This window comes from Microchirus variegatus, assembly GCF_963457635.1.
Source record: "Microchirus variegatus genome assembly, chromosome: 12".
Lineage (NCBI taxonomy): Eukaryota > Metazoa > Chordata > Actinopteri > Pleuronectiformes > Soleidae > Microchirus > Microchirus variegatus.
In genome coordinates this window covers 26,594,004-26,605,009 of record NC_139813.1, presented here as the reverse complement: position 1 = coordinate 26,605,009, position 11,006 = coordinate 26,594,004, and the positions used below count along the sequence as shown (strand labels likewise).

The window sequence follows — 11,006 nt, the reverse complement described above, 5'->3', positions numbered from 1 at the left end:
ATGACCATCATTGAGTCCAAAGAAGAGAAGGATCGTCAGCGCAGACTGATGAAGATGCTTTGGAAACCTGAAGTAAAGTTACAGCAGACAGGTCTGTGAAATCTCAATGTTCTTATTGTCATCTCCTTGCCTCCATCCCCACGGTGACCGAGTTATCACTAGTATCTCATACTTGTATGTTGTGTTGCCAGTCCCCCAAACAAGACACGACAATAATCTGTGATACTGTGATTGACTAGAATGCATTTCCGGGGGAACTGCAGAGTTCCGATTCGGTTTGGTTCGATACGTGAAAGAGTTCCTGATATATGAGCTAACTTCCTGTTTCGTCTGGCTGTGTTGGGCAAATGCTTCCGAAAATCAAAAATCCTTCTGGTTGCTTTTGTGAGGCTTGGTCCAAGGATCATGCACATCAAGTTTGGTAAAGATCGGACAAAATTTGTGAACTGTGAAAGTTTAGTTTCGCTTTCTATTCGATCCAATATGGCATAAAGAACGACAAGGGTCCGTAACACTATCTGCAATTTCCACACTACACCGGTTCAGGCTGGACGTTCCAGAGTTGGACCGGTGGAGATATCTGAAAAGGTCGAGGAGCAGGAGCTGAGCAAATATATGGCTGACAGGATTAAGAAAATTTAAGAAGGACAATAGCGTGCTGCCTTTCAGCGAACACAGTAATAATCTGTCATGGTGACCAAAGTGAAAGACAAAACGTATTGTGTCGTCCTCAAAGGAGCTCATATGCTCCACCTCCTGGTCTGTAATGTTAGTTGGTTTAAATAAAGGGGTTTTGCAGGTTGTCCAGATGTCCAATCCCGCTTTGAGGAAAGAATTTAACCGAGTAACGCATGTGTAATTAGTGTTTTTACTCGACCAATAACTGGTGTCTCTTTGTGTCTGCAGAGCTTCCACAGCAGCACGTCTATCGTGAGGATGAAGAAAGTGATCACATGGAACCAGAACCAGACCCTGACCACCAGCTCCTCTCTGCTGGGGCTGAGAGTCAAGATCAGACAGAAAACATGGCCGAAAAGCCCCACATGTGCGACATTTGTAAGAAATGTTTTGCACGTAAACGTAGTTTGATGTTACACCAAAAAACTCACAAGGGTGAGAAGCCCCACATGTGCGACATTTGTAAGAAATGTTTTGCACGTAAAAATAATTTGATGTTACACCAAAGAACTCACGCGGCTAAGAAGCCTTGTACTTGTGAAACATGTGGCAAGCGTTTTCAAAAATTGTACTGTTTGATAGAGCATGAAAGAGTTCACACAGGCGAGAAGCCATTTGTTTGTGAAACATGTGGCGCGTCTTTTCGTTTAAAGATACGTTTGACAGTACACAAAAGAAATCACACAGGCGAGAAGCCTTATATTTGTAATATTTGTAAGAAAAGCCTTGCAGAAAGAAGATCCCTGATAACCCACATGAGAAGTCACACTGGTGAGAAACCCTATGTTTGTCACATTTGTAAGAAATGCTTTACGCAAAAAAATACAATGATTATCCACATGAGAAGTCACACAGGTGAGAAGCCGATTTCTTGTAAAGTATGTGGAAAGTGTTTTCAGCAAAGCTCACATTTGATCACCCACATGCGAACTCACACAGATGAGAAGCCCTACATTTGCCACATTTGTAAGAGAGGTTTCGCAAGTAAAATTTCTGTGGAGAAACACATCAGAACTCACACAGGTGAGAAGCCGTTTTCTTGTAAAGCATGTGGAAAGTGTTTTCGGCAAAGCTCAAATTTGACCACCCACATGCGAACTCACACAGGTGAGAAGCCCTACGTTTGCCACATTTGTAAGAGAGGTTTCACGCGAAAAACTTATTTGGATATACACATCAGAACTCACACAGGTGAGAAGCCCTACGTTTGCCACATTTGTAAGAAAAGCTATATAGAAAAAAATGCCTTGACGTACCACTTGAGCACTCACAAGTGAAAAGAAGCCATATACCACTGATGTGAACGCTCTCAGAATGGTATGGAGCCTCATTTATTTGAAAGTGAACTCTGACTGCTAATCGGAAATGTAAACTCAAATCAAAGTCGATGTTGAGTGCATTGTAGTCACTTGTATAAATGTCATGGAAGCCATTAGTATTTTAAAGAGTAACTAAACCCTTTTTTATCAAGTTAAAACTAGTGTATTATTATTAATTGTTTTTGTTGACTTGTGTTTATTGATCATCAACAGTGTCTTTAGATTTGACTCATTTTGTCCATTTTTATTTTTATTCTTCTTATATGATGATTGTCCTGATCATTGAAACTGTATTTCTTTAAAAACATTTATTGTTGTCTTCAAAGTCCTGGAGTTGGTTTATATAATGAATGAATAATGTATTTATTTTAATGCTGTAAGAGTGTGTTCTGTGTGATGTCTCAAGATACTTACAAAAGTCATGACTGAAAACACTGAAGTGACACCACTTCCTTTCAACCGGTCTTTCAAAATAAGAGTCTCGAACGTTGATTCTAATAAAACAAAATACACACTTTTCAGTTTGTCTTCTTTTCCACACTTCACGAGGAAACAGGAAGTTGTGCCGGTTGGCATTTGCGCGACTTCCAGAACAGTTTGGCAATAAAAACAAGCTCACGATCGTTATGCTAATAAATGATTACATAAGTGTTTATATTTTCGTTTAATTATATTCATTTACTGTGTTCCTCTCCCTTTGTCGCCATCTGTGTTTTGTGTCATTTATTACTTCGTTTTGTAGTAAAGTTTCACTTTTCTCTCCATGAATCCGGCGAGTTTACAAAATAAACTTCCACTTTTACAGCTAACCAAGAGGCCTGTTGCACGAAACTTGGAGCAGGGATTAATCTGTGACGTATTGAAGTAACAGGTAAGGTGTTCATTTTAGGACAGACTCAGAAAAAAATCTGTCATTTTCAGACAAAACTGCCTCAGCATCAGAAAAACTTGAGTCAGAATCAGAAAAACTTGTCAGAGTCAGAAAAACCTGTGTCAGTCAGAAATGTTTTGTCAGTCAGGAAAAACTTAGAGTTAGAAAAACTTGAGTCAGAATCAGAAAAACTTGTGTCAGAGTCAGAAAAACTTGAGTCAGAGTCAGTAAAACTTGAGTCAGAGTCAGAAACTTGTGTAAGAGTCAGTAAAACTTGATTCAGATTCAGTAAAACTTGAGTCAGAGTCAGTAAAACTCGAGTCAGAGTCAGAAAAACTTGAGTCAGAATCAGAAAAACTTGTGTCAGAGTCAGAAAAACTTGAGTCAGAGTCAGAAAAACTTGTGTCATAGTCAAAACTTGAGTCAGAGTCAGAAAACTTGTGTCAGTCAGAGAAACTTGTGTCAGAAAAACTTGAGTCAGAGTCAGAAAAACTTGTGTTAAAGTCAGAAAAACTTGTGTCAGAGTCAGAAAAACTTGAGTCAGAGTCAGAAAAACTTGAGTCAGACACCTGAGTTTGTCCTAAAATGAACACCGTACATAGGTTAAGACTCGCGTTCTCCGATATCCTGGATATCTTTAATTCTGTTTTCCTGAATTCGGCCCTAGAATTAGCTCTGTTTGGTCAACTTTGTGCACACAAACCAGGAATTTGACTGATGACTAAAATAAAGAACTGGAGCTCGACAACAGTCTGATATACAAACTGGCCGAGAAAATCCTCCGATAATCCTCAAGAACGAGGCGATGAAATTGGACGATTAGGAACTTGAGCATCTTGAGCGACTGACAGCAGCCTGAGAGGAGAGTCCAGAAATATAATTAAATCCACTCATTTAACACAAATGTATTTAGCTTAAAGAATTTTAATTATCTGAAAACAGGAAGAGAAACTCCTTCAGGTTTGAACAACCTAAAATCCTAGATAACAAAGTAAGATTTATTTTATACCTTTGTATAAAATAAATGTCCACGTTGTGTTCGAAGATTTATTTAATTGTGGTGATTTACAATCATTACGGAAACTGATTCGTTGGTAAATTGAAGTGAAAGACGGAAACAACAACGTCCAACTCGCTCTGCACGGAACTTGACAACTGTAACACCCAGCGGAAGTACCCAAACACATAAGCTAGCTAGCAGCGTTAGCTCCGCTTGGACAATAAGAAGCGGGACAGACGGTGTTTTGTTCGTGTGTCGCAGGTTAAAAAAAACTATTCCCGTGGTTCACGAAGCAGCGATGTCTTCACTTCAGTGTTTGAGACGTTTAATCTTCGGTCGATTAACCGCTGCTGCCGAAGAGATATTCACACAAGTCGAAAGAATCGTCGTCGAGTACGAGGACGAAGTGAATCGTCAGCGCGAACTGTTGGAGTTCGTTTACGAACCTAAAGTCAGGTTAGAGAGGATAGGTGAGTACAAACATCACCAAAATATGTGTTTTTGTGTCGTTTTTAATGCGTTTTCTTCTCACGGAGCGTTTTTGTTTTTGTTGTAAAGTTCACGCTTTATGGTTATTCGTCGCTCCAAGGATCCGGAGGCTTTTCAAAATAAAACTTCCGCTTTCACAGGAAACAACAACTCACTTCAAGATTCGAGTCCACAGAATGACGGACTCGAATCAATATCACGATATATTGAGCAGCTCACCTCGATAACGATAAATTCGAAGACGCTCGATGACGTCATCGCCTAATTTGCATAATTGACTATGTGTATATATGTGTGTGTGTGTGTGTTTTATGTCTGATATATGTCAAATACAGTGATTTATTTTGTGTGAGACCGAATGAAGAAACATTTACACCGCTCTGATATCAGCATTTCTATTATTGTGTGAAGGTGTAAAAACCTGCGACCGTGAACACATCATTTAAAAACCAGGAAGTGTATCGTCATTCGTGACACGTGCGGATCTCGGCGGCTCTGTTTTTGTTGTTGTTGTTGTAAATCAGACTGTGGCAGCAGGTACAACAAGCTCCCGCTGTGGGGAGGACGTACTTGCGTACTAAATTTTTTTTTTTTAAATTGGGGCTCGGGAGATTTGTCACGAGTCGCTTTTGACAACAAAAAAATCCGCTAGGAGGAGTGGGAAGTCGGAAAGTTGGCAAGTCGCGGTTTGCCGCTCGTGCTGGACAATTATGGCAAAAATAAAAATCCAGATTAATTTGACTGATATTGAAATCACGATTAATAAACACGATTATTCAGTGATTTCAAAACTTGAGTATTTATTGATTCACCAAAACTCATATTTGAATATAACTTAAAAGAACAGCCAGGAATAAATTAGTAACACGTAAACAAGTAAAGTAATTATAGTAAATTAAAATAATGTTGCAATAAAAATAACTGCTGAACAATCTGCAAAAATTCACAACATGCACAGACAACAAGCGTCTTGAATCCTGTTTTTTTTTACGGTGCTGATGCGTAGAGTTGTCACGATACCAAAATGAGTAAACACGATACGATACCAGACAACGTATTACGGTTCCTGGTAGTATCCAGGACACCACAGCCTTTTTTTATTATTATTATTATTTTTATGAGCCGCAATGTATTTGTACAAGTTATAAATACTTATTTATCACTTTATCATAATGTTGTTTGGACCGGTATATCGGTGTACCGTAGTCCACGGTATTACCGTTGCATAGAATTTCTAGTGCCTTAGGAACCGCTACGAATTGGCACCGCGGGGTACCGTGGGTATCGTGCAACTCTGCGGATGCGTCCTTCACTACCATATTTTTAAATTAACGTCACAGCCTCCGCTATCTCTTGATGTCTGTGGACGTGATGGGATATGGAGCGTGTCCTTAAAAGAGGACTGTGTTGGAGCTTTATCGCCTTTAGGATTGAATAAGTTGGTCGTGTTGCCTTCAGGATCAGACGCGACGGCAAGAGAAACTTTGCAAACAATTTCCTTTTGCTCGACGTCCGTCAAATTGTAGCCAAAGTGTTTCCAGTTAACTGATGTTTTCCTGCCTTTGTTACCTTCCTACACATCGCACGCTAGCTGTAGCTGCACGTAACACTGGTGCATTCAAGGTTTTTTTCTAGCGTAGGAATTTACATACGCGCCGTGTGGCGCATTAATATTTTTTTTTTTTTGAATATAATCTTTTTATGATAGTGGGAAGCCATAATTGATTAAAAAAAATTTGACACATTTCTGCCATGTTTTCAAGCGTTCGCTGCTCATATTATTGATCCACACACGTCGCTCGCAAGCTACAGCTGCACGTAACACTGGTGCATTCAAGGTGTTTTTCTAGCGTAGGAATTTACATACGCGCCGTGCGGTGCATTAATCGTTTTTTTTTCTTCGATTATAAGCTTTTTATGATCGTGAGAAGCCATAATCGATTAAAGAAAATTTGCTTAATGGTCCAGCACACTTACCATGTAGGGTTACAAAGGCAGACGCACTGACTTTACGATGTCTATCGTCTGTTAGTGTTTGTAAACTGAGACGAGGACAGTCGTCAGAATGGAGTAAATCTTGAAGCTGTAACAAATCCGCAATTTCGTGCTATTACTTGGCTTTTTTATTGATGTGTCTTTGTTATCTTTGTGTCACCAGAGCTTCCACCGGAAGATGTTCTTCAGGAGGAGGAGGTTCTCACTGAGCAGCAGCTCTGGAACCAGGAGAGGAACTCCAGTCTGGACCAAGAGGAACCAGAGTCTGTACAGATTAAAGAGGAAGAGGAGGAAATCTGCAGCAGTCAGGAGCAGGAGCAGCTTGAACTGAAGCAGGAGGCTGATACCTTCATCGTGGGCTTTGACGATGAAGAAAGTGATCACATTGACCACCAGCTCCTCTCTGCTGTAGCTGAGAGTCAAAATCAGACGGGACGTGAGGATGCAGAAATGACCGTGGATGAGTCCATGAAGATGCTTTGGAAACCTGAAGTAAAGTTACTGCAGACAGGTCTGTGAAATCTCAATGTTCTTATTGTCATCTCCTTGCCTCCGTCTCCATGGTGACCGAGTTATCACTGGTATCTCATACTTGTATGTTGTGTTGCTAGTCCCCCAAACAAGACACGACAATAATCTGTGATACTGTGATTGACTAGAATGCATTTCCGGGGGAACTGCAGAGTGTGTTTGTGCTCGGGTGCATTTCACTAATGCGAGCAGCTAGTGGAGTTGGGTGTGTTGATGCTACAGCTGAGAATTTCATCAATACTTCATATTTCAGATCTTGTGCTTCCTCATATTGGAGTGCCGAGTTCATGTACAAAGTTTGGTTTCGCGAAAGCGTTCCTGATATATGAGCTAACTTCCTGTTTGAGTTCATCTGGCTGTGTCGGGCAAATGCTTCCGAAAATGAAAAATCCTTCTGTTTACCTTTGTGGAGCTTGGTCCAAGGATAATGTACGTCAAGTTTGGTGAAGATCGGACAAAATTTGTGAACTGTGAAAGTTTAGTTTCGCTTTCTGTTCGATCCACTATGGCGTAAAGAACGACAAGGGTCCGTAACACTATCTGCAATTTCCACACTACACCGGTTCAGGCTGGACGTTCCAGAGTTCCAGGTCAAGGAGCAGTAGCTGAGCAAAAATATGTCTGACAGGATTAAGAAAACCTAAGAAGGACAATAGCTTGCTGCCTTTCAGCGAGCACACTAATAATCTGTCCTTTAAGCAGTAACACATGTGTAATTAGTGTTTTTACACGACCAATAACTGGTTTCTCTTTGTGTCTGCAGAGCTTCCACAGCAGCACTTCTATCATGAGGTTGAAGAAAGTGATCACATGGAACCAGAACCAGACACTGACCACCAGCTCCTCTCTGCTGTAGCTGAGACTCAAGATCAGACGGGAAACCTGGTCGAAAAGCCACACATGTGCGACATTTGTCGGAAATGCTTTGCACGTAAACATTCTTTGATGTTACACCAAAGGACTCACACGGGCGAAAAGCCCCACGTGTGCGACATTTGTAAGAAAGGTTTTTCGTCTCCACATGGCTTGAAGTACCACCTGAGAATTCACACGGGCGAGAAGCCATATTCCTGTGAAACGTGCGGAAAGTGCTTTCGACAAAGTTCGTCTTTGGTGACCCACAGAAGGACTCACGCAGGTGAGAAGCCACATGTGTGCAAGTAACACTCTCACTATCTGCTCCAGTCGCTGTCTCAACTATTCATTCGCCGGCACACATTTAATCAAAAACCCGACTTCCGCTCGCCATCATCTGTGTTTTGTGTCGTTTTTACTTTGTTTTCTTCTCACAAAGCGTTTTGTTTTTGTTGTAAAGTTCACTCTTTTTTTCACTCACTCACTCCGGACGACAACAACTCACTTCAAGATTCGAGTCCACAGAATGACGCAATTAAGAAAAGGGCGAAAAGTGAATAAAACAGATGGCATTTTTAAAAACAAAATATGCTAATATTCATAATGTGAAAGGTTTATTTACACAATGAAACCTAATGTATGGCTTTGATAGTTGGATCTTTGTGCAACACAATATTTTAGTCTGAGTAAAACCTGACTCTTAAAATGCGTGTAAACATTATCACGAATTTATCTTTTTTTCTGGTGATTTACACTATTTGGTTTTTGATTTATTGCATTTTTAACATACAGCTGGTGTCTCTTTGTGTCTGCAGAGCTTCCACAGCAGCACGTCTATCATGAGGATGAAGAAAGTGATCACGAGTTCCTCTCTGCTGTAGCTGAGAGTCGAGATCAGACAGGAAACACGAGGAATGTTACAGGTGAAAAGCGGCACATGTGCGACATTTGTAAGAAACGCTTTACACGCAAACGCACTTTGATGTTCCACCAAAGGACTCACACGGGAGAAAAGCCCCACATGTGCATCATTTGTAAGAAAGGTTTTACGTCGAAACATGGCTTGAAGTACCACCTGAGAACTCACACGGGCGAGAAGCCGTATTGCTGTGAAACGTGCGGAAAGTGCTTTCGTCAAAGTTCGCCTTTGGTGATCCACAGAAGGACTCACACGGGTGAGAAGCCACACGTTTGCAGCGTTTGCACACAATGCTTCAGGCACAAAAGCGCCTTGAATCAACACATGAGATCTCACACGGGTGAGAATCTCTGTTAAAGAGAGATGACTTTAGGCCTAATGAAGCAAGAGAGAGAGATTATTTTGTAGATCAATTTTTAACTGTAAAACTTAATTTTCTATTGATAGACGAAACCTGTTACGTTTCAGATGCACGTTTTGAACAGAACGACGTAACGTTAGCTTAGGTAATGCCCAGGAAATTGTTGATTTAAAGATGTTTGTTTGACTTTATTCAGTATAGACTAGTAAAGAAAATTCCCACATGTGAAAAAACATGTTATATGTGTCAAATTAAGACTGAATTTGTGTATGTTTTACATGCATTTCCTCACAATATAATATGATATGGAAGCATCATTAAATGCATTGTATAAAGTCTCTAACGCTTTGTCATCAAATATTTCGTCGTCATTTTAATTGTTGTGCTGTTTATCTGTGACTTCCAGTTGAAGTCTCCGTCTGTTATGACGCCCAAAACAACTTTGTCTCCTTTGCTCTTTGAAGTTCTGTCATTTTTATCCACCGTCTGTTGAAGAAATAGTTTGTTGATGCTGCTAAATTGAAGATGGATAAAGCAAAGCTACCTCATTCCTGTTCTCACGTCCTGGCCTGGATTGGATGGTGGAGCTGTAGCTCAACGGGAAAAAGGGAAAAAAGTCTGTTATTATTAGCTTTTGTCATTATTATAGGAATAATTTAAATAATAATACACATTTGAAATGATTCAATAGTAAAGTAGGGTGGAATAACCATTGCTTTTTAGAGGAATAAAGTCTATGAAGCGTGGGGCTGTTCTGTCTGGTTTACAAGCTTTTGAACAAGCTTTGTAAGTTCCATCTTCCACACCACGAGGTGGCGGTAGTTTGACCAGTTTAACCGGAAACGGAAACAGCGCGTCGAGCTAGCGCTGTTAGCTCGGACCGTTGCTACGAAAACACAAAGACATTACGGTGTGTTTTTAACGTGTCGCGGTTAAATATTCCACTTTTTCTCGAACGAAGCAGCGATGTCTTCACTTCAGTGTTTGAGAGGTTTGATAAAAGAGCGACTAACTGCTGCTGCGGAAGAAATATTCACACACGTAGAGAATATCATCGTCGAGTACGAGGCAGAGGTGAATCGTCAGCGGAAACTGTTGGAGATCGTTGGTCAACCTCAAGTCAGGTTACAGCGGATAGGTCTGTACAAGCACACTGATCTGATTCATCAATACTAACACGTCAACGTGACTCGCGTGGGGGACGTTAATGACGTAAATTACACGGTCGCTTTCACAAATAAAGCGCGTCTTGTTTCCTCTGACAAGCAACAAAAGTTATTATAAATATGCAAAATATGCACTTAATGTTACAGATTTTTAAATCAATGGCAATATTTTATGTGTTTCTAACGACGTATTTTAGTACAAGAGAACAATTGTGGCTTTTTAGGGCCTACATGTCTTCATAGTCAGGGTTCCTTTTAAAGGGACAATGTGTAGTATTTATGGGTTTATATAACCCAAAATCCACTTTTTTATACATATTATGTGCTCCTGCATTGTCTAGTCGCTGTATAATAGTTTTTGTTTCATTTTCGTAGTGTTTCAAAAAGTCATGTAAAATAACATGGTCGCGGGCCGTGGTTGCATAGCCACTGTTAGCAGCGAGACGCCATGTTTCTACCGGAGCCTGTAAGGACAAACGCGAGAGAACAAATCAAGCGTCTCTTTACTTGTAGCAGGAAGTCCCGCCTCCTCTCTCTCCGCTTCGTCTGCTACGGCCGCGGTAGCTCCGCCCTCTCCCTCGCCTCACGAACCTCATCTGCTGACACGGAGAAAGACGACGAGGACGACATTTGACCAGCTGAGGATACCGTAGCGCTCAGGGAAGGGAGGGGGTGAGCAGAGGAGCAGTTCTTTGTTGTAAATTTCAGCCTCTAGATGGCACTATAAACTACTTACTTCACCTTTAAGAAAAAGACTGAAGCACGAGTGATTTCTTTTAGGCCTGGCAAACTCGATTCTTTTTAAGGATTAGGGTTATTCTG

General features: G+C 40.8%; 1 protein-coding gene across 1 annotated transcript; it reads left to right on the top strand.

Annotated features, from left to right (window-relative positions):
* Positions 1–9,137, top strand: LOC310934851 (uncharacterized protein; the record flags this gene model as incomplete). Its single annotated transcript, XM_083898650.1, has 9 exons — positions 1–91; positions 907–945; positions 1,618–1,701; positions 1,786–1,869; positions 3,152–3,209; positions 4,130–4,338; positions 6,765–6,863; positions 7,647–8,021; positions 8,554–9,137. 9 exons carry the CDS (start codon positions 1–3, stop codon positions 9,012–9,014), a joined length of 1,500 nt encoding a protein of 499 aa, XP_083754776.1. The 3' UTR covers positions 9,015–9,137.
* Positions 9,138–11,006: the final 1,869 nt, after the last annotated feature.